At 42.1% G+C, this 24,370-nt stretch overlaps 1 protein-coding gene across 1 annotated transcript in view; it reads right to left on the reverse strand.

The window, feature by feature from the left end:
- Nucleotides 1-919: 919 nt before the first annotated feature.
- The window catches only part of ITK (IL2 inducible T cell kinase), a 32,792-nt gene continuing 9,341 nt past the window's right edge, over nucleotides 920-24,370 (reverse strand). Inside the window, exons 2-17 of the mRNA XM_009685666.2 lie at nucleotides 18,506-18,610; nucleotides 15,690-15,771; nucleotides 14,208-14,336; nucleotides 13,498-13,538; nucleotides 12,537-12,688; nucleotides 12,287-12,352; nucleotides 12,043-12,097; nucleotides 9,377-9,456; nucleotides 8,608-8,744; nucleotides 7,773-7,847; nucleotides 6,880-7,051; nucleotides 5,935-6,151; nucleotides 5,053-5,117; nucleotides 4,847-4,965; nucleotides 1,934-2,091; nucleotides 920-1,388 (exon numbers count right to left, since the gene is read on the reverse strand). Of these exons, the coding sequence (XP_009683961.1) occupies nucleotides 1,317-1,388; nucleotides 1,934-2,091; nucleotides 4,847-4,965; nucleotides 5,053-5,117; nucleotides 5,935-6,151; nucleotides 6,880-7,051; nucleotides 7,773-7,847; nucleotides 8,608-8,744; nucleotides 9,377-9,456; nucleotides 12,043-12,097; nucleotides 12,287-12,352; nucleotides 12,537-12,688; nucleotides 13,498-13,538; nucleotides 14,208-14,336; nucleotides 15,690-15,771; nucleotides 18,506-18,610 (1,725 nt within the window). The 3' untranslated portion in view covers nucleotides 920-1,316. The remainder of the gene's footprint in view (nucleotides 1,389-1,933; nucleotides 2,092-4,846; nucleotides 4,966-5,052; nucleotides 5,118-5,934; nucleotides 6,152-6,879; nucleotides 7,052-7,772; nucleotides 7,848-8,607; nucleotides 8,745-9,376; nucleotides 9,457-12,042; nucleotides 12,098-12,286; nucleotides 12,353-12,536; nucleotides 12,689-13,497; nucleotides 13,539-14,207; nucleotides 14,337-15,689; nucleotides 15,772-18,505; nucleotides 18,611-24,370) is intronic.

Here is a 24,370-nt window from a genome sequence, read left to right on the forward strand (position 1 = left end):
AATGTGGATTTTAACTGAAGTACCAGGACATGGATACTGTCTACACCTTCTTCCGCTGTTGCCACATAACGTGGAACTCAGCATGAAGGACCCAGACAGTCCACCTCACATAGCACTTTCTTTCTTCTGTTGAGCATGACAGTTCCTAGAGGATTCACCAGTTTGTTCACAGAAGAGAGAGAAAAGGCTTTACTTCTGATGATCCAGTTACTCTTTGGAGTGGGAAAAAACATTTCTGATTTTCACTAGAGCACTGAGCACACAGTCTGCAATGTTTCAGTCTTGTGGCAATCCTTCCGGAGCACTCTCGCTCATTCCTTCCAAACATGCTAGTTCAGGAGAAGGTTCCTGTGCCTTTTAGATATCAGATAATCAGATCATGGGATCGTCTCTCACGCTGGACCATAGCACTCCGCAGTGTTGAGTCCCCCCATACTCAGTTCAAAGATGTCGGTGGAGGTCCTTTCTTTATCTTCTGATGTTGAAAGACTGAAGAACAATTCGATACAAACTTTAGGCTTTGACCTTTTCCTACCAAGAGTGTCTCTGTTTGCATTAGAAGGTCCCATTTTCCCTGTCACTATATAAGACAATTTGAGAGTATTTCAAGACTTCTTCTACATGTTGCTTTTTCTCTCCTTGTCTTACAAATTCACATGCACATACCCCTTCAGCTTGCAGGGTACCAGAATCCTGTTCTTCTTATGCCACAGTTTTAGAGAAAATCATGCAAAGGAAAAACAAAGCCATCTTGAAATACCAGTATAAAAAATGCAATGACTATATCCAGCCTGTTCCCTTGTGTCCCAGGCCTATTTCCGTTAAGAGCTTTCAGGTCCAGCCTGCTGTGAATTAAATAGCCATAGAAATGTCTAATTGTCCCTCCTCAGTTGAAGAACCACCCCGCCCCCCCCCCCCCCCCCCCCACACACACACCCTGCCCCGAGAAAGTGTTAATTTGGAATTTTTCCACACTGGAATAGCAATGTCAGATATCTTAAGTTTTGAGACCGTATCTTCATGAGAAATGGACTTGCTGGACTGTGTGGTTCAGGAATCTGTGCTGAACAGCTGGTTCTGCTTGTAAGATTTGTAACCATATTCTTGGCCAAACCAAAAGTCTATGTTTGTCTGCTTTCTGGAAGACATGAGGATATCTGGTCTGTCTGGAATTATCGGCCTCTGCCCTCTCTTGCTCTCCCAGGAATATAGCAAGTATCTATGGTGAGAGGATTCCTCTTAATGCTTTGCGTGGGGAAAATCCAACCATCTGTCTTCTCAGGACTGTTAGAGTCACTTAGTGGCCAGTGACGTGACTAAAGATCAAGCTCAGAGATTTCACTCAGCTGATACAGCAGAACAGAAAAGGACGGCCGGTCATCTTTCCTCTGTGCAGGGGAGAGGGAGAGAGAGAGAACACTGATGTCAGCTTGAGAGGAATGGCAAGATTAGGAAGTAAAACCTTGTGAGGAAACTGAGTATTAACAGACATAAAATCCATTCTTACAGAGAAAATTCCAATGGAAGAATTAATTTTTTTGTGTGCAATGTTTCTTTTCTACTAGCAGTGAATTTTGCCTAGTAGACACTAAGCACCTTGTTAACGGGTTGGATATCATTTATACCATCCGTATTAAAGCTGAGCCCTACAAAGACATAGCTTTCTTAGGAGGAAAATTCTTGAATTAACTTGAGTTAAGTGAACTACATAGACTTCTCAGTGAAATTAAGACAGTCTATAGAGAGAGCAGCTTAAATTAAAGGCAAAGAACCTAGAGTTTAACTCAGCTTGCTAACTCAGATGAAAGCCGAAAACTGCCTCACCTCCAGTATTTGATGTTGTGATAGCATATGAACACCCTCTCCCACTAAAAGACAAGGAGAAGAGAGCTCTTGTCTTTGAGAATTAGGGCTTTCTCATTAAAATACTAACCATGCTCCAACAGCGACTCATGACATCATAAATGGCCTTGGAGGCCAACTTGGGTTTGTAGAGCCGGAAACCTGCATTGATTTCTTCCACCACTTCTCCATTGGTGCGATTCTCATAGGGGATTTTACCTTCACTGAAGACCTCCCACATCAGCACTCCTAAACCAAACAGATAATGAGAATAATAACAAAGAAGCAACAATAAAATCCTCATCAGGCCCACAGCCACCTTCCACCTGCTCTTCTCTGCAGCTCACTGTGGATGCTGAAAGTTTTTTCACTCAGATTCTGAGAACATGTCTGAAAAATCAGGCTCTTTCTTACACAGCTATACAGTTTGAGAATGCCAACTAAAATCTCTGCCCAGCACCGAACTGTGTCGAAGTCCCAGTTTAGGCCAGTGCAAGTATGGCTTCTCTATATCATACTTCTTGACAGACTCCAGCACAACAGGGACTTCTTTCCCCACTGAGTCAGATGAAGTTTAAGAGTATTATGTGTCAGAAATCAATGTGGTGTTTATGTCTTCTCCCAGAAGTCCCCCCCTTCCTCTTCCCATGTGAAGAAGAGGCAATGCTAGTGAATGTTTTCCATCCAGATGTGTAATGAGGAAAAGAGAACTCCCTTTTTGTCACTGATGAAGTTTATCTATTTTTGCTTCCAGTTAATCACATACAAGAGAAGTCACTGATGTTCATGCCTACAGTCTGTCCTAAACCAGAATTTGCTTGTGTTTTGGCAAGACACAGGAGCAGAAAAGCAATATGAGATAGTCCAATTTTGTTAGTCAGCTTAGCCTCAGTACTGGGATCTCCTCATCTGCAAAAATAGCAGATTGTGTGATTCATTGAGATAAATTCTCGTGCAATCACAGTGGAATTTCAAAAGGATTACATCACATATTTTTTCTTTTCCTAAGCATTCAAATAATTTGTTATGATTCCTGTTCAGAGTAGCAGAGAAACTCATGCTGTTATCTAGTGGGGTGGAGGAGAGACAGACAAAGGCAAAATGATTACAGAACATGTTGCAATTGGCCATCAGAGAGGCTCTGCAAATGGCATGAATAAAGGTGTTTGTGTTAATATTAGGTTTGATTTCTTTCACTTAATATGACTGTCTTGGTAAACTGTGTTCACATTCTCATATTAGAAGAGGGAGATAGGCAGGCAGATAGAGAGATCTGAAATAGAGGTGTGTAACTCCACAGTCAGCTTTGCTTAATAATGTCTACCTTTTAGCTGCTAATTCTTAAAACAGGGAGATGTGCAGAGACTAATGCTCCTCACCAGTGATACTGGCTGTATTACAAAATAAGTGAAACAGTTGTACTCCTTCAGCGTGCAGATTTCTAGCATTGGGAATTTCGCACACCCTTTTTTTTCTCTTGGGCACAGCAGGATTTCAGCCCTGGCAGAAGAGATGAATGGGCTGCAGAGTAGCAGAGCAGAAAGATTCTCAGAGTCATGAGACCATGACATGACAGGGGAATCCTCTTATGCAAACCCCACTGGATGGGGAAATAATAGGTCAGATAGATGCACAACACTGGTGTGTGCAAATTCCACAAGGAAAGGCCTGACCAGTGCAAACAAACTTCACAAGCACTTCGCTCAGCCCTGAAAATGAGCCCTGGAGTGAGCCAACTTCACCCAGCTTGGCTTGACTGAAAATCAAACTAAGCATGCATTTTGGAGGCATCTGGCTCTAAAGGGGCCCTAAATGAACGTTATCACTTACGTTAGTGTACGGGCCAATTTCTGATTTGTGAAGCAGAATAACCTCTTACCGAGGTAGCATTTCTCTTCATGTCACAGCCACTTTCCTGTAAGGTGTCATAGCTAGCTCCCCTGGCAGATGTTGTCCCTGGTAATTATGTGGCAAGTGCTAAGAGCCTCCTCAGCGTGCCAGAGGACCTAGAGAAATGGTGCTCTCTGAAGCATCTCCGGATTGGGTTCCTAAAGGAGTTGCGTGGGTCTGAACACCCAACTCCCACTGCAATGCTAATAACCCACCACAAAAATGCATAAGCTTGGTGAGTATGAAATGCACAGTAGAATACAGTAAAGTGAGCACAGAATTCACAGACTAGCAAAGGTTATAACCCTGCATTATTTACTGCTAGGCCCAGAGCTGAGTGGCGCCCCATTGACTGTGTGCTGTGCACAGCACACTGCACTGATTCATTCTGCAGTACCATTATTTGCATGCTAGCTGGAGATGGGCCAGATACATTAGTGTGCCAGATCAACAGGCCAGGGAATAGCCTTTGTTATCTCTAGTACCAATGACTTTGGGGAAAAAAATACAACAGCTTTCTTATCTATGAGGGTCCAGAAGGGAGACCAAAGAACAGATGCAAATCATAAAACAATGCATCAGGGAGCAGGAAATTGGGTGAGAAAAAGTATGGGCAGTGAAATAATATTTTCAGATTGACATAAAATAAACAGAGTCAGCAGAGCAAACTTGGAATGGCAGTGGGTTTGAACGAAGCTTCACTGCCTGGGACTGACACACAGAGAGATGGACTGCCTAAATGTCTCTCCTTTCCTTTCTTTATATAACCTTGCCAGTGATTCTGATATCTTTTCTTGGACACTCCTTCTATATCAGCATGAAGCAGAGATTGCTCTTTGGTATTGTATAATATTGCACGGGTACAATAGATTAAATTAACAGTATCTGCAGTGTTTCATAGCGTCTAAGTAGTTTACTCTTATTTCTATTATTTTACTATTATTTCCTCCCTTTCATTTAAAGATTGGGGCTTCTTTTTCTAAGCCATTATTCAGGAAAAACACCCTTGGAACCTAGTAAATGTACTGTTTGAGAGATTTTACTTGAAGATTGAGTGCTTAGGCTTTTCTATGTTTCTTGAATTTTTTTTCCATTTTTGACTAGAGATGCTTACCAAATGACCAAACATCAGATTTGGTGCTATAGTTACTGTAGGAGAAAACCTCTGGTGCAGACCATTTGACTGGAAACTTGGTACCTGTGGAGCTGGTATACTGATCATCAAGGACGAACCTGGAAAAGGAACAGAAGAGAGCATGCTGAGTCACCCCACACGTCCAAGTTACTTGCAGGGAGCGCGTGCAGCCTCTGCAGTATTACCTTGACATCCCAAAGTCCGACACTTTGACCACGTGCGATTCCCCCACCAGGCAGTTCCGAGCAGCCTGTAAGAAAAGAAGGCACAAAGGCAAAAGGGTAGTGCTGAAAGACTGTTACAGTCACTCAGTCACTTTTCTTCTGATAGACCAGATAGCGCTTAAAAATAGAAACAAAGTGATACCGCACCACACGAAGAGGGCGAGAACTTGAAGTTCTCATGCTTTCCATACATTTTATGCTCAGCATGTTCCTGTTGCCAAGAAAGCATCCAACCATGAATCTCACCTAGGCCCTTCTTGCCTACAAAGGGCAGAGGAAGATTCTAAATATCCACAATTACCCACAGTCCTTGCTCCCCTAAGGAAGTGGCAGCAGTGACTAATGCAGTTTGATCGAACAGGAGAAAGCAGCTGCCTAGTTTGCAAAAAGCAATGAATTATGTATTGCAGAGGTCTACGTTTGGCCATTAAAACCACTACTTAATTTAAAGGACGGTATCAGCAATGCATGTTTGTGTGTGTGTAAGAACAGCATCTGCTGGAGGCTTTGGTCTTTTTGACATCTTCACTGATTTTAGACATGAAGAGAGGCTAGTCCCTGTGGGAGCTGGGACCCTAAGGAGAAAGAGTTCACTCGGAAAATAGCTGAACTTTATGTCTTCCTTTTTTCTCTCCCAAACCCAATGAAGGGAAATAGATTAGCGGGCACTCCAGAGGATGTTTTTTTTTTTTTTTCCCTATAGCATTGATGCTGCTTCTGCAACAAGGGCAGATACTGGATCCTATGTCAATAGATATGCAGGAAGAGAGTGAAAACTGAGGGAGAAAGCACAGGGAAAAGCCCAGCTGGAGCAGAGAACAAGCCTTTCTGGGGCAGACATACCAGGTCTCTGTGGATGACTGAATTTTGTTCCAGATAAGCCATTCCTTCACACACATCTTGGCACATCCCCAGGAGGGTTTCTTTGGAAAAACTGCCCCGCTGGCTCCTGAGGTAATCTGACAAGCAGCCATGCTCCATAAACTCAAACACCAGGCATATGGGAGTTTTCTCAAAGCACATTCCATAAAGCTGGACTAGTTTGGGATGAGACAGCTTCCTGTAGGCAGGGGAGGGAAGGTGGAAAAAGGAGACTGAAATCGGCTCAGTCCTTCTGTTCTTACAGAAAGTGCATTATGTGACAACTGCTTTGTTACCCTGCTGCACTCCTCTCTGTCCAAAGGCCAACCATGAAAGCAGAAAAGAGAAAACGTGTAGACCAAGTCTAACTTCAGTCTAGTTTGGCACTAAATATCAATCTGTCTCAATGGTAATGGTTACCAAAAGATTATTCTGCACAGAAAATAATTCAATCAAACAAAAAATCCATTTCTTTCTATTTTGAAGAGAGAGAAATATAAATCAAGCAAATAAAGTCAATAAAGCCAAAGAGAAATATTTTCAGTTGTGCAAAGCAGAAACATTTGGGAAGTAAGGTTTTCCAATAGCATTTCCCCAAAAATTGTATGAAATTTCTTCATCCAATTATTTTTCACAAAACCACTTCTACCTTCAGAACACACTGTCAAGAAATTCTGCCTTCCAGACAGCAGAAATCTGGAAGACCATTCTGGATATTGACAGACTTACACGCACAGTAATTCATTTACGCTTTGAATTGCCCGCCCTTGCAACCACCAGAACTCACAGGTCTCTCAGCTTCTTAGATAGATAGTAGATAATCCAGGATTAAATTCTCTACTCAAATTCCTGAGCATTATAACAACACTTTGGTTCAGTCTTGTGAATCCTATGAAGACCGATTTTACTGGTGAAGCTACTACTCACATCATGACTTTAGCTTCTTCAATGAAGTCTTCTTCGGACATTGCTCCTTCACGAATGGTCTTTATGGCTACCTTTGTCTTGTCCAGCAAATAGCCAAGGTGGACAACCCCAAACTGCCCACTTCCAATTTCCTGTACACAGGTGAGTTCACAGGGATTTATGACCAATTTTCCTGTTGATCATAATGGAGAAAGAATAAGGATCTAGTAGTAAAATGTCAAAGAAGAAGCTCTTGTGGGTTAAGCGTTGAAACAGGACGCAAAGTGAGACTTTCTGGCTCTGCTTCACATTGTCTATCTGACCTTTGGCAGCTAATTTAACCAGTCCCTGCTCCAATTTATGCTCAGAAAGAGAGACAAAAACTTCCCCTTTCTTTCCCTATTTGTCTTGTCTATTCAGTTCTTCAGGGAGGATTCTTTCTATCATGTATATGTGCACTATTAAGCACAGCATGCTTTTAGGTTCCTGAGTTCCTTGAGGTCTCCAAGAATTATAATACAGATAATACCAGTAAAATTCTGTAGACAACTATACACAGATGCAAGCAGCTTTCAGGAGGCACTCAGCTTTTGTCAGGCTGAGCTGGGCTCTTGCTCCCATCACCTTTGTTTAGTATTTATTTCAGTATCTGTTACTGACTTTAATGAGACCCTAGGGTGCTCAGCATTTCCCTCAAGGCATTCAGGACCTTGCAGAATCAATTTATTCAGTCATCAACAGTAATGACAGAAATGATAATTTAAGGAATGGTTCCATGTGAAGACTTGAAGAAACCTATTTACTGCTGGGATAGTCACATGAATATTCATCAATAGCCATGGGAATATTCAAGATCATCCAGCTAGCCAGGGATGAGTGTGATCTCCTTATAGTAAAAAAAAGTAACTCCATACCGTAGCTCAGCCCTGCAGTGACTGGGGCCTTTTTTCTCCAGGAACAGACGGCATACCGCAAACGAGTAACAAGACCTGAAAAACAGAGGAAAAGATGGGTTCCAGTTATTATCGCTGTCATGGGAAATGCAACTGTCATTACCCTAGAAGGGAGACTGGATACTGGAAGCAGATTTACTGTACTGAGTTCTCAGCTCCACTTGAGGGCAGCTGAACCTCTGCTCAGACTGTGATTTCCTGCCTGCTCAAAGGAAGCCAATTCTAAGTAATTTCAGCTTATTTCCCATTTTTGCTCTGTTACCAAGCACGAGCTCTGAGTCTCTATTAGCTCTGATGAGATGTCAAATTGTACCTTTTATTTTCAGGATATTTTGGAAGCCCAAGATTTCTCTTGGTACACTGGAATTGCCGGATTGGAAGATTTTGATAGCTATGGAACCTGGCCATGTCCCTAACTTGCGTCAAGTGAAGACCCAGGGAAATATCACCTTCTGGGCAAGAAGGCACTGCAGTGTAACTCCTCAGGCAGCTTGGTCTGGCACGAGTGACACAGCTCCATTAGCCTCCCAGAGAGTGAAAGTCATCATGACATCTGCATTGGTCATGCCCAGTCTTAAACAGAAGGACCCATCAGAATGACGGTGCAATGCTAGAAGCAAAGCTAAGGTGATTGTTTTCCTACCATCCAAGTGCCAGGATAAGTGAAAGAAAATGTGGTGCCATTAAGCATTTTGTTGTAAGGGCAGAAGGTTTGAGAGCCTTTTTTTGCTCAAAACAGTCACGTGGCTGTGTGGTAAAACGGCATCTCCCCTGGTCAGTGTCAGCCTTCACTCACCTCCTGCATTGTGCTGATGGTAGTTGATGAGGTCAGGGATAGAGTCAAACACATGTTTTTCTGCCAAGTAATACCGCCTGGGAAAGTCATTGGTCTCATTGATGTGATAATGTTTTATAACAGGATTGTTGTCTGTGCTGAAAAAGATGAGGTTTTGTTCAAGGACAACTAATTGCAGCAAAAAAATAGGAATTACAGGGATAAAGGGAAGGGGAGAGGGCAAGCAAAGGGAACCCTCCTCATGTGGAACGAATGAGAGAGGAACAAGGAGGGAGCTACGACTGCTAATGGAAGCGGTGTACTTGCATATTCTCTCTCTCGCTCATAGATGGCCTCATCTCTAGAAAGGCTGAGGCTTCCAGACAAGAGCAGGCTGAGTACTAAGGTTCTCTGCCGCCTCTTTCTGAAACAAAACTTTCTGCCCCATCACAGAAACCCTTTCACTAGTCCTGTATTATGCACCTCTGATTAGATCAGCTTACAATCCATGTTGATCCTACAGACACTTTAGCTGTGGAGACAACTTCATCACAAGTATAACCCCAGTAATGTCTAAGGGACTATTTATAGGCAAAAATTTAGATTCAGGGAGAAGTTGAGCCTTTAACACACTGCTTTGCAAATAGCAGCCAACTCTGCTTTTTTTTGGAAGTGTTTACCATTTTCATTAGCCTTCTGCTTAATGCCAAAACAACTACAGAGATTAAACTTTCAGAGTAGTCATTTGATTGATTTAATTGATGTGAAAAGTTGTTGAGCTCAGCTGTACCTTAATGCTTTGGTGAAAACAGAGACTGTGTACATGCCAGGCTGCCTCGAATCTCTCACCATGAAGGCACCTTCCTTACCCTGCAACAGGAGCAAAGCGCAGAAAATTGGTTAGAGGCATAATGGAAAAAAGAAGCACGTTACTGGCAAAGCTCTGCTCGTCTTAGCCCTGTCTACTGCTCTGTCATGAAGATGTGCTAAACATGTAGGAACAAAAACAAGACACCAGCTCACTGACAGAGGTTGCTCCTTTCCATGCCCAGCTCTGATATCTGCCCAGAGCCTACAGGTACAGCCAGCTGGTCTCTCTTGGGTGCCACATATTTTTAGCTCAGTTTCCTGAGGAAATGAGACTTATGTGAGCATGCCGAGTATGTGTGGGTGTGGGTACACATGAGTTTGTGTCTTTCTGTCCCTCTGAGCATCTGCCCTAGAAATTTTGAATCCAATTCATTGATCGATTTCAACCTTATTTGACAGAACACTGGTGATATTAAGTTCACATCAGCTTCATGAAAATGGGCAGCCAAGAGCAGAGGCAGACCCCTCTGAGTGTCTTCCACTGAGAGAAGAGCTACAGAATGAGTGTGTAGTTTATTAGACACCAGAGAATCCACATAGGAGCGTATAAAAGATAATTTACAAATGCCCCAGAAATGGGAAAAGCTTTGGCAAGATCTTGCCATTTCATAGATACCCCAGCCATCCTATATCTAAACATAAAAGCTTAGGAAAGTGCGCTTCCTCTACTCTGGCACTCACAGAACTGTTTTCAATATTAATTTTTCACAGTAAATGTTTTCTACTGATCTGAATGCTAAAATGCTTGAGAAGTATCATAGGCCACGATCCTGCAGTGCAAAGCACTAATGGATCAGATGGCAAGAGAAAAGACTTAACATCACAATTTGGATGTAATGCACCGTGCTGACCTATACTGATAATAAAAATAGCATTTTTCTTCTGTTTGCAGATAAGGATGCCTTTCATCTGGTATCCGAAGGGCCTGATTATTTTTTTTCTCTCCTTTTTGGAGTAGATTTCCTCCATTTGTGTATGTCCTCTATCCAACTCCAGTCAATAAACATATCCACCTTCAAGTGGACTTTCTTCATTTCAGCGCTGTGTTAGTGTTTGCAGTAGGTACACAGAAAGCAAGAACGTCTGCTGTCTGATGTAACTGGAAGAATTAGATCTATCCACCACAATACCTGGGGCAAAACTTACCCCCCCAGTTGCACCCTGCCTTGTCTTCTTTTCTGACTCCCCAGCTGATCGATTCAGCCTCCTGGTGAACACAGGGGCCAAAACTGTTACTGGATCCACTATGTATGAACTGCTGACTTTAGTGAGTGACTCCACCCAGCTGAGACTGGGCCACTGAGTTATAAATCCTCTACGGCTCTCTTTTTAGTATATGTCTGTACAACATCTACTCTATCTGTACAATACAGTATCTAGCACAGAGAAGCTCTAAAGAGGGTCTCTGAATGCTGCTGTTAAAGCGTCTGTATTATGAATAGTGAGAATTTTAGGTCTTAACTCCCTGGAAGGTGTGGTTTGTCCTGAGAAAGTCCTAAAAGGCATATTAATTTGGGCACAGCACCTCTCTAATGCTGTACATGGCCATTCTCTCTACAAGTTGCGTACTGTTTAGCTGCTTCAAAGTACAGGCAGGAGAGACCTGGGGTTGCTTGCACAGGTAGACAAGTATTGAAGACAGCATCCTGCATGAGTTATTTTAAGTGCTGTTCTCGCCCTTCCTTCTCCCTCAACAGGAAGGCTGGCCAAAGACCACTCACAAGCTTAGCTACATTTTCTGGAAAAACCGCGAGGGTGGAGAGGTTTTGAACCAGACATATCTACACAGTCACATAAGGCGAGCTGCCACAGAAGTTTTGCACTGGTAAGACCAAAAAGAAAAATGAGCTCACTAAGCCATGCATGGACGCATCCCGTAGGAGTTGATAGGAAATAAAAGAATTATTAAAACCACTCAAAAAGCTTTTATTTCCATAAAATACTATTGCTCCAAGAAAAAGCACTTCATTCAGGTCTCCTGTTCTGTTAGTGTAAGAGCTGATTTAAAAACTAAGGTTGCGTTCGTGTGGAAGATTTCAACAAAAAGTATATTCTTTTTATTTTCATTACAATTTTCACTGGGAAACTCTTGCTCTACTGAAAAATGAAAAATATGTGCTCACATGCACATACACACACAACTTAAAAATAAAAAAAAACCCAAAGCATCCTTTCGGCTTGCACCCAAAATATTTCAGCACGAGGCTGGTTAGATTTTCAGCTCCTGCCATTTGCAGGCCTCCTGCAGAGACAGAAGAGATGAACTAAATATTTGGTTTCTGTTGACACAGCATTCCGAAACAGTGTTTTCCATCAGCCCTAGTTTTGGGGTGTGTTTGACTGAAGAAGCGTGGCACAACTGACTGCCCACATGCAGCTCGTGCAGAGGTAAGGAGGGTTTGCTAGCATTTTCATTCCTGCTAGTCCTTTATCTTGCATCACACACCAAGAACGGACAACAACAGCAGCTCAGCAGGAACCCAGGGCTCAACTCTCTCTTACACAAAGCAGCCCTCACAGTCTTTTCCCCATTTGTCATTAATTAATTATTATTGCCCATATGACCCGCACATAACACTGGTTTACCTCATCCCTGAGGAGCATTTCTGCTTTGCTTCTGTTCATGTTCTTATTGTACCATCTGAAAATATCAAAAGACGCCGAGTAAGCATTTCTAGGTGGTTAAAGTTTCTACTGAAAAGCCTCTGGATTGAGAATCCCAAATGTTAAAGACAAAAGAGAATGCAAGGCAGGGAGATTCGAGGCTTTGTAGCTTCTGTAACAAATTCAGGGCTTTTAGAGGTACAAGAAAAGCGTAGCCACAACTTACTCATATATTTGCAGATTGTCGGGTGATTTTTCCACCAGGTAACTACTTGGCACATAGCCTTCATGCCTGTTAAAATGTGAGAAGGAGTGAGTGTGCTAGTTAGACAGGATTTTCTCTGCATCTGTGGGAGTCAGCTCTGCAAGTTTTCTCCGTATGTCAGGAGATAGTTCACATAAACTATACTATTTTAATGGAAGACCAGACTGGCTTTAGAAAGGATTTGTAAATTGTCTGTGGAGAAGAGACTTACCCATTCTTATCTTGAATCAGCCACCAATGCTCCTCAGAGTTATCAATCACATAATATTCCTCATTATATTGTAATGTCAGCTCCTGTGGATTCTGGGCTTCGTAGTCATATATGGCCAAGACTAAGGCATCCTTTGGGTCTAGCAACAACTTCTGCACAAATTAAGAACAAAGCTCATCATATTCCTATTCATAAACACCAAAGGTGTAATCTCTAAAAAGATATTACATTACCCTGTTTGCTGGGTTCAAAAGCCTCAGCATTAGGAACGCAACCCAGAGTGCCTAGTGGAGTGCATTGGCAATACCAGAATTTGAAGCATATCTGAACAATAAACTTCATACATAAATTTTTATGGCACAGAAAATAGTTATCTACCCCTTCCCTCAAGCTTAGGGCAGGACTGCCTTTGAACTATTCCTCACAGGTGTTTCCTAAACTTTTCTTAAAAGCCTCTGTCCTAATACCCTGCCGGCCCTACAGTAAGGCATCCTGTGGTAACCGCTGCCCTACTTCTCCCTTGTTATTGTGTAAGCCTATGGCTTTTTGTCCCTCCACAAATGGGTTTGGAAAACCACTTATTCTGTTCCTCTTCACAGCATCTTTTGCAGATTTGAATGCTATTCTCATATCCATCCCCCTCCCCAGTTTTCCCTTCCTATAAACAGAAAAAAACCCAAAACCAAAAAACAGTTCTTTGAAGCTTCTCTCACTGTTGGGGAGCCCCACTTCACTTTCTCATAAAAAGAAGCTGTCTTTGCAAGACTGAACACCAGTGGGATGCTGCTAATTTTTAGGCTATGAAAAAATATGGAAAAGGTAAGAGAAAAACCCGGGGAATGTTGTTACACATGATATTCCAGGTTAGTGAACCATGGTGAATCTAAACGAGGATATTTTCACCACTGCTAGTAAAACACACAGGACACGTGGAAAGTTTAGCAAGCTTCACTGTACTCACCCGATTATCTTCAGGAGTGGGAGGAAGAGGCTTCTTTGAGGCTATAATGAAAACAAGAAAGCTAATTTGAAGTAGACTTGGAAAAAACCAGGAGACAAACCATCAGGGTAATTTATAAAGGTGATACAAACATTGTGAATAGCAAGTGTTGGCCCTTTGTGTTTTTAGAGTAAGATATGCCAATTACCAGGACCTACACAGTGACTGTACGCCACACAACATGGGTTTGAAACTGATGTACAGATTACACAAGGAATTCCCCAAATACCAGGGAAAAAAGTCTTGGGTAAAGAACGATTGACTTCTATATCTTATATCCTTTTCAGGAGACAAAGATTAAGCTTGGCCATTGAAAGCACCAAGGAAATATGGTTAGGACAAAATAGGACACACAGGGGTGAACATAGAAATCTTTAGAAAAGTTGTTATTTCGATCTATTACTGCACCACAGCTGATCAAATTCTCAGTTTTCCATCTCATTCTGAAGATAGCAGCAAGCATCACACAGAGGAAACTATTAGTTCAAAGCAAAGAATACCACATACAGTAGAAGATGAGACAGTGTAAGGCATGTCCTGAGAACTCAGCAACATCTATCTTGATGGAAATGTAACATGATATACTTTGATGTTCTGTATGAGACAGACTTAATCCTTTACTTTTGCTTAGAATAAATATTTCCAAGGTCAGGATGCTCAAAATCCCGTACCGTTTTTGGTGGGGTCATACTCTACACAGCCAGTTGCCATCTTCTCTGTCTGATCACAGCATCTCCATTTGCCATCTATCCAAAAATTTGGATGATATTTTGGGACCAAACTATTGTTGTTTCTGGTTTCTGGAAAAGGTTAGAGGAAGAAAAGGAGGAAAATGAATTCATCTGCCACTTTGAAAGAGATATGTATAACTGAATGGAAATAATCTGCAATTTAAAGCAGCTTATTTTTCTTTTCAAGACAGGCTTTGGCGAATATTTTCAGTCCTCAGTGTTAATGTTCTCCTTTCTCCTGAAAGGAGCGAATGTCATCATCAATGTGGAGAAACAGTCTGCCTGATGCTGATGGAGCTCGTACGGCTGTACTGCGGGAGAACAGAATCCTACCAAAGCAACTATCTCTTTAAACTGTTAAACACTAAAACCACAGAAGGTCTTACAAAGAGAAAGAAACCTAGCATGCTATGTACTTACGTTTTTCATAAAAAGACTATAGCTCTACAGTATGTGTATACATATGACACAGACACTCGCTGCTTTGGCTTGGTTTTCAGAAGGAGCTGTACAAGCTGCCATTCCCTGGCACTAAACATTTTTTGCATATGTAAATGCCAATCTTGAATGTTGGTATGAGCGATTAAAGGTTCCATTTTTGAAGTTAAGGTCCTCTCTCTATAATAATCATTTTCCTAAGAACAAAAAAAATTCTGCTGACCTGTTTCAAGAGACTGTTCAAATTGTCCAAAGGAGGGGCAGTCTCAAAATGTTAAACTAAAGGAGGTGATAAAGTAGAAACTCGGAACAGGTGTACTCCAGAAAGGGACTAACTGGTTACAAGAGTAAGCACATGAACTTTATATTATCTCAGTCAGGCAAAATGTTTTCAGAATGAACAATACACCAAGCTGGGTTATGAGAAAGGAGAAAGCTATGAAGGAAACCTGGTGCAATTTTCATGTAAGTAAACAACATCTTCCTCATGTTGAGTATTATGCTTCACTTAGCAAGCAGTGGTTAGTTATGGTACCTTCACTTCAGAACCATTGTAATGAACCACAGCGTAATTCAAAAGGTGAACAGGAAATGAAAGCTACCCACAAAAATGTTTCTCAATAATCATGATTCTCTAAGAAGGTTGTCATCTAAGTAGAACTGAAATATCTTCTACACAACCAAAATTAATTCACATAAAAATAATATGCCAAATAAAAACCCCAATCTCTTCCTGAATAAGAAAACCTCAAGTTAAAGTAACATATTAAAATTTTATCCTAAAAAAGATGAAAATTAAGCATTCCACGGTTCCAATACGCCCACGAGATTCGCAAACATAACGGCATTCCCAATTATCGCTTTGTAAGATTAGATATAAGACATTAACTCCTCAACCTGCACATTCTCTCTGCATTATTAGTTGAGAAAACTAGTCTTGAACAAAGAGCTTCAACAGTTGGGCGGGCAACGGAGTTTTATTACCTTCCTTCAGAGTAAAGACCCATCTCTGCCGGCTCTCACGATTGGGTGCGAACACGTAGAGTATGTGGTTATCATGGACAATCTGTAGAGAGGAGGAAGGAAGGAAGCGAGCCATTAGGCAGTCACTAAAGAAACAGGCAGCAGCCTCCATACCAACAAATTAGTTCAAAATGATGATATGGTCAAGTGAAGTACTGTAGGTCTGCTCCGAAGTATTTCATAACCTCAGTGACTTTTGATCATTTAAAACTGAGTGGAAACCCTGATCAAGAAAGAATTCTAAACAAATAACTATTTTAAATCAATTTTATGTTGTTAAGAAACGCTAGTGAAATCAATAGGGGTGTAGCAATTTTAATCAGCAGAGAATTCTGCCTGTTACGTGCTGACTGTGACTTATTCTTACAAAGGATCTCTGGGAAAATAGCATCTGTTTCTTAGTAGTTTCTTGTAGGATGCTTTCACTTAAGATCTGAGAGCCAAATTTAGCTTTTCTCACGTCAGTATGAATGCCAAGCAACTCTTTGGAGATGATGTGGATTGTTAAGGATTTTCTTCAACTTTTTAATAGCTTTTGCTCTAGGGTTGTAGAGGAGAAATAGGAGGCTAGAGCAGATGAACAATGAGCAATCAATATGCTGTTTTTATAAAGTTGTCCTTAATGATGAACAAACGTAGGAAGAGAAATGCAGAACATTTGTGAAGTTTCAGACCAGAGAGTAAAATCATCACAAGAACCAAAATGACTCAGAAACTTAATGGAATGACTACCTTTGCACCTAAAATTCAATGTAATACATATTCTGTATTTGTCTTCCGATATTTATTTCAATAATTCAATTCCAAATGTGATGAGATCTCTGTGATGCAAAGATGCTTTAAGAAAATTTGACCATTGCCTTTAAACAGAGGTTTCTACAGGAAAGCAGTTGTTTTTTAAAGTTTCTCTTCACAGGAAATATTTGCTATCTCTTTGCTATCTCTTGGCCTGAAGCCCTTGCAGGCACACACGGACAGCCATATGACTCAGTTGCTTTGCATGCGACAGAGAGATAAATCATAACCTCTCTTACCAAAAAAAAAAAAGGGGGAGGAATAATTCCCACTCATTTGAAGCCATTGCTGATGATACTATTATAGCAATATTAACGTTGCTATTAGTCTTGTATTACGATGTTTTGAGAATCCAAGGTGGATTTTGAAATCTGCGGTAAGCAGATCTCCAAAACATAGCCACACGCATGCATGAACGCACAAAATCGCTCATTGCATACTACTCTGCAAGGGGCTGACTTGTCAGATGAGCTCCGCAAAGAAAACAAAAGCTAGTATTATGTTACTCTCTGTGCTTTGGTGGTTCCTCAGAAGATTTACAACCGGTGCAGCCAAAGTTTTTTAAAAAATAGATAATATCATCTTATGAAATACTACAAAATTGACTCTGGGACAAAATTTAGACAAGCTACAAGCAGGCGTGGTTCCCATGACCTTGGTGGAGCTCTGTCCATCACAGCTGGTCAGTTATTACCATCCCACCACCATCAGCCGTTACCCTAGCTTTATTTTGTTTTGTTTCCTTCGAGCACTATGGCTACATTGGAAAATTCAGACAGAGAACAAACAGATCTGAGCGTTTCTTCCTTCACAAGCGTGTCTTCACTCAAGGAAACTGTGTTCTAGTATGAGAAGAGAGTAAAGTGTAGTCAAAATTCCCCCATCAAACTTTTCTCCACCTACCCAGCCCTGGTTAAGGCCTTTCCCATAGGGCTGATCATGGAAAGCCATTTGCAGTGTATGACTGACAGCATCTACTGCTGCTCCTGAAAGACCCATAAACAAGGCTGTAACACCCTGATCGTCTGGTTTCTTACATGCTAATTATGCACAGACATAGCAACATCTTGTAATATTCCAGGACAATTCTTATGATCCTGGCTAGGGAACAGCCCAAGCAACCTAATGTTAGCAAGCATTTTATACAGCTCAGATGAGGGCTTAAGTAGGTCTCAAACTGACAGCAAACACTGGGGTATATTCACCCACAGAAACTGGTTTTCTGCATCAATCTTTAGCTGGGAAAGCATGGTGGATATGCACTTTTACTGCTCAAAGGACGATGCTGGAGAAGAATTCACTAAAATCCATATGCCATAGTCTTAAGAAAAATACTGTCAACGTGATAAAATTCTGATAACTAGCAGCACATGATAAACTGAGAATTTGCATCGCAACAACCAAGTACTCTGTGGCATCTCTGTTTTCATGGCTTTATAAATGCATTCCACACATATTAATAAAACTGTAGATCAGAAAAGATGTTTCCCCATCCTATAGCTATCATTGTCCTCTTTTTGGTCCTTAAGCAATCTCATCACGAAAAAAAAGCCTTCTCTGTTCGTTTCTGGAGCAGTCTCCTTCATACGTTCCATTCACCTGTTTCTTATGTAAAGGCCTCTAAAAGTATTTTGTTTCAGCATGAAGTAGGTAAATTGGCCAAACCCCCTGTGAAAGATGTTCTTTATCTGAGCATAAGTTACGGGGCTCAGAGATAACTAGCTCATGTGGCATAGCTGAATATTATGTTAAACCTGGGATAAGACTAGAAAATCTAATGGTCCTTTCCCATATACAGCTAATGAGGATAAGAATTTATGGACTTTGTGATAACACTCAGTTTCTGATTCTCCAATTCATTACAAACCTCAGGTCAGGTTTTTATTCACCTGTTGCTACTCACCCTAATGTCGAAGAGAGAATTCTCTTCAATAACAAAACACGGTGATATCACTACCAGTACGGTCAACAGACAAACTCACCTGGAAAGGATATTTATACTGACAGGGAATAATGATGTCACTTTTCACAATTTCCACGCATTTAATCCTGGAAAGTTCGACAGAACCCTTCAATGTTCTTTTTTTCTAAAAGACAGAAAAAGCAGTTAGTTAATGCTAATGATTCTGTATTAAATGGTATTATATGGTATTAATTACTATTAGATAAGATTGTGATGCCCATAAGAGATTTTGCATTGATTTCAACGGAGCAAATTAATTGATTATATAAGAGGTTTAAAAGTATAAAGAATCATTCTTATATATCATGCATCTATATGGATTTCTCATACATTTATGCACATACATATATTCCATCCCAACACGTGGGTTCTTAAAGAATCAGTCAAAACATCTGGTTGAAATTCTTTTTTTCCCCAACAAAACTAAATGCCTTTTTAACCAAAAAGAACTATTTTCATGAAATTTTCAGTTTATTAATATTCCTATTTCACACTGAAAAGCTATAAAACATTAAATATTTTATTTTCAGAAAATATTTGGGTAGCTAGGCTTTCAAAAACTAGGAATTTTATTTAAAATGTAACATCCTTACTTCATCTATTTTCCAAGAAACAAAACACTTCTCTGGTTTTGGTCTGTCTGGGTTTTTAGCTAAGAAAGATAACAGGAAATTTTGAAATAAATAATTTCCTCAGAAACTTGCCTGCAAAATTATTTTACTGTCAATCTCTGCTGTGTTATTATTCATCTGACATCAGATAGCTAGATAACAATATAGTCATCAGAAGAAGTTTAGAAAAGAAGAGACATCCTAGAAACCCAGCACTGAAATGTCTGCCCTCAGTGCAGCCTATTGCCTACTGAATCATCGCCCAGCAACTCCTGAGCAAGTCGTATGCTGCTTTGTCAAGTGAGACAGACGAAGATGCCAACATGCGGTAGGCTGAAGCAAAGCTCACATTTGTTGTCTAGTGCAGCCTTCTGAAGGATTTGCTACAGAGGCAAACTGGTTTCCTGTTTTGATTCTTTTTCAGGAGGGATTGAACATCGAAACTCTCTCCCAGCTCAGCTTTTGATAACATGACGGAAGACTGATATTTAAGAACCCCTTTACAGCAACAAAACCTTCTGTTTTCCGAACACAGGCTACCGTCAATGGGAGAGAGCATGGACTTTGAAGACCATTTTTTACCCTTCACAGCTTATCGTTCAGAGCCATAGCAAGATTTTGGACACCTCCTCGCTATCCCTCTGACCCACAACCCAAACCTTCATGCCATTCATCCCCTTGTCTCCTTCCTGCCCTTCTTGCTCCCCTCGCCCCTGTGGACCTGCAGCTCTGCTCCCCTGGCAGCAGCCATTCCCAAGGCATGGGAGACTTTTCCTCCACCTCCCCACCTCCACGTCTGCCCCTCAGCATGGTCAGCATGGCATCCAGGGCCAGCTCTCGCTGCTGCTCTCTTACTACCCTTCATAAACAAATTTAGCCTAAAACAAAGAAGTAGCTGATGCCAGTGGTCACAGAAGGTGAGGTTTGCCACAGTGAAGAGTCAAACAGCCTCAGAATAGAGGGGGCTAAAGACCCCTCAAACCTTATTCTGGCACAGCTGTCTAGGTATTTTGCCTTTGTATACTTGGACTTCAGGGAAGAGAGGGAAATTATTACAGGGTGGGCTCACATTGCCCCACTGGGCTTTGCTGGCATATTTCTTATGGCTGGCAGTTCAACTAATGCCTCTCAATTTACCGCCAGGACTGTCTCCTGCAGAAGGCATCTACCTATGTAGCTATATCAGGTGGAGCTGGATTTTTTTAATCAATAAACCCAAGGCCTCAAAGCACCCCTAAATGTAAGTACCAATTAATGAGCAAGAATAGTACCAAACCTTAGGAGGCCTTACTGCACCCCATTTTCCCCATCTATTTTCTTTCAGTCTTGCTTATTCACTTCTTTCTTCTAGACTTCAGTTCCTTCATTTCTTCTCCACAACCTTCTCTCTCATTTGCTCTACCCCTGGGACTTCTACCCCTTCCATGAGACACAAAGCCATTTATTTCCTGTAAAAACCTTCAATTTTGCTGACAGTGAATCCTCCTTCATCCTATTACTTTGAAGTCCAAGGCCTTAACCACATGCATTCTTCCTCTGAGGCCTCAGGAACTGATGTTGTTCTGGTCACACAGTCTGCTCTTTTACTTCAGACTATTTTTTGTTGATACGTTTCCAGACTCTGCTGAAAGATGGACACCAGCTTTCACAAGGAGCTTTATGCAGTTTTCCTGCAGCTCTCATCACCTACTGCGCTCCTTCAAATGACCTAATCTCAACAGCGGAAGCCCCTCATAATCTCGTGTTACGGTGCAACTTCAGTTTGTGTCTCACCGCCAATGCATTCTCCGGCAGATCCTCAGCAGATGGGACGTCAGTGAGAGCAGGCAATTACAGTCCTGCAGCAGCGCAAACAACTGGAATTACCACTCACAAACCATGAATTACCAAGCAACTGGGCTGGAAACTAAACATATCCCTGCCTCGGTGATGCCTTTCTGCACTTTAATCTAACAAAAGCAACTGTGCCATTTGGAGGGGAGTGGAGAGAAAAGCCTCTTGAAAATTATCTCCCAAAACCTCAGAGACTTATTCCTAAACTGGCTGGACAAAACACGCAGACAGCTTTCCATTTGCAGTTTCCAGTCTGCCTAGAGTATAATTAAATAGATGGGAAACATCTTTTTCTTTTGTCTCTCCCCTAACCACCTTTTTTTTAAGCTGGTTTGTCATCAGTGTTCTTACTGCGTAATGCGTGTGGAAAGATACCCAAGGCATGCTGCCATCCCAGATATAGCATGTGAAGTATAGCATGTTGCAGATCAGTACGTCCTATTTTATTTCTTTTGGTTCATTATATTTGCAAAAGGGCAATTCCAGCAATAAGATCTAACAGTGTTGAACAGAGCTGGGTGCATCACAAGCCCAATGCATTACTGTCTTTAGTATTCCACCTCCTCTCACCACACCGCTCCAGCATCTCTTTCACTGGTTAATTCTTCAGTTTGTGTCTACAGCATAAACTAGATGTCCACAATGGTCCCTATTTGCCTTAGACACTAGAATAATTGACCACGGGACAGAAAAAGGTGGGAATTTCCAAATCACAAACTATTCTATAATAATTTCTACATGCACAGCCTACCTTGGAACACAAAGGATCTCACCTTGCTTGTAGAGGGAATAAGCTGCCTAGCATTTACCATGCACTACGCAAGCTGAGTGTGGGGTCAGAGGTGCCTCGCAGTGCAAGCACAGGAAGAAGAAGGGTGGGCAGACAGGCACGGGAGGACAGCAAGCCATTAGCAGCAGCTACAGGCAGCATGACACTGCACTGTGAGTGTGCTTCCTGACTGTGGTTCTGTACACTTGGGGCTCACAGATATCAAGATTTTGTAATAAGTGGGGCTATGTAGTCTGAGGTAGGAATTTGCTACATTCTGGCTAACACTTTGCTGTTGCTATTTGTAATCCCAGCTCCTCAAATGTACTGTACCAGACCTTGGTGTTGAAGGTCCATAGGTGCCACAAATCTTGGCAGATGCTTAAAGGCTTGGCTAAACCACATTATACTGTATCACAAAGTGACACAAGAACACAGAGCTGTTAAAAAGCTTTGCTGTGCATTCAGAGACGCAAGTCTCTCACCTAGGTTGGGGTTCTGCTGGGAACGTGAACTTTGGTGACATGTGGAAACATTTCACAGAGCCTTTCGGCAAACTGCACAAAGGAGTGAATCCACCATGCTGAACTCCAATAGCCCAGTTAGCTACCGAAGGGTCCTGGCAAAAAAGTGGTCACCAATGCTGGAAGCAGAGCGAACTAAGAGAGGCAAGACAGTAAGGTGAACGACAGCAGTGGTGGTCAGAGACTAATCTCAAGGAGTACAGGAGGAGAGAGCACGCACCATTTTCTGGCGGGCAGAAAAGTAGTCTGTCACGTTTCATAAAGCTGGTGGGGTTCAAAAGTTTTACAAGAACTTGTACCTTGTGTCTTTTTGGGGTGGAGCTGAGGTGAAAACCGAGAGAGTAAGATTCATGAAGAGATAGCCTACCGGGGCCAGACAGCCTCCCGCCATCCATTGGCCTGTCTCACAATGCTGTGGACACCCAGCTGCTTGTGAGAGAAGCCCATCGTCACCACTCACATTGCACGGGCCTCCCCTCCCCTCAGATTCATGGCCTTTGTCAAGAGACTACAGCAGCCAGCTGGAGACTGACAGCACAAAAGCAGCTGAAAAAGGTAGCAGCGATCACTACCAGGGGCTCCGACAGCTGTGACTGGACTTCCCTTGCCCTGGGTCACCTGGCTTTTTGCTTTCACCTCCCTTTCTCTAGCTCACCATACTTCAAACTCAACACCTGCAGCCTCCCTTGCAGTATTTTAGCTGCCTCTCACCTCGCTGTGCAATGCCCACCGGTCCTCCCAACCCAGCCAGGCATCTCAGAGCAGAAAGCACTGGGGCAGAGTCCCCTCTGCGGCACCACGGCCTCCCTGTTCCGCCTATGGGAGTCCTTCCCCGCCCTGCAAGGTCTGTCCGTGAGCCCGTGTTTGCCCCCACCCACCCCGTGGAGCCCCAGGTAAGGGGAAGGCTAGTTTACAGCTGCTGTGGATAGAGGTAGGAAACTCCAATCCTCCGTAAGCTCAACCGCAAAAACGTTTCCGTCAGTACAAGCGTTTAATGACCTTCTTTTCTACAGGTTTTCTTGCAAGAATTTGAGCTGAGTTTCATTCACTGTTTCACTTATCATCTCGACTAGAGGGGAGTATTCTTAATTAACCACCCTGATAATTAGTAATTAGGGGTCTTTGCCTTGGCCCTTGGCCTGACCCACTTGTACCTCGTCACCTGCTCCTCTTCCCCCAGTCCCAGCTGGGCTCAGTTTGCAGCCTCGGCAGAGGTAGAAGCTGATTTGGGGGTTTCTTACTCTGTGGGTTGCTAGTGGTGAAACCAAAGCACCTTAATCTTTTTAAGCGTTGCACGCAGTGCCTCAGGAACAAGCAGAGAGAAAAAAAAGCTCTAACTTCTGCCCGCTACTAGAATGAAGTATATGTAAGTGTGAAGAGAAGCTTGCATGCACATAAAAGTATTTTGAAACGGCAATGAGAGACTACTGTGCTAACAATAGCAGCAAGCAGCGGTGCCCTCAACATCTCCTGCGGACCCTGGCCCTAGATGACTAACATACCTCTCTGCAGAGGGCTTATATTTGCAGAGTGAATGCTTCCTAGGCCCCCATGCACAATGCTTACTATTGACAAGGTAACTGCACACAGAAATGATAAATTAGCAATACCAAGAATATGACTCAACTACATCATATAAAAATGGATTTACCAAATGCTAGCACTGCAAATTCAACCTGGAGTGTCCACAATTTTTTCCTTCATGTACGTTATCACCTTTCATAGAAACACTGGAGCCTAATTTCTAACTTCAGCTATGCCTATGCAACCCTCATGCTTTTAAGAACAGAAACAGCTTCGCTGTTGACACGCAGCATCAGGGCAGAAAAGAGCAGAAATCCTGTTCACTCAGCTGATTAAGGCTAAGCATGAACAGAAGAAAAACGAGACACAGTTCCTGTGTTACCAGAGCCCACAGCTGTGACCAAATGCGCGCGGGGTGGATGCCTTAAGAAGGGGAAAATTTTACTTTGTTGCTATTAAGGGCACAATAACCAAACTTTGAATATTCCCCCAGCTATGCACAGGAAAGCTACATGCTCACAGCTGTGAAACGGCGTGTGTTGTGCCTCGCTCAGCGCATGTTCTCAAGGCAGCCAAAAAGAAATACTCTTAGGCTGAAATAAAATGAAAAAAACCCCACACTA

The sequence above is a fragment of the Struthio camelus genome, chromosome 13, assembly GCF_040807025.1.
Source record: "Struthio camelus isolate bStrCam1 chromosome 13, bStrCam1.hap1, whole genome shotgun sequence".
NCBI classification, from domain to species: Eukaryota; Metazoa; Chordata; class Aves; order Struthioniformes; family Struthionidae; genus Struthio; species Struthio camelus.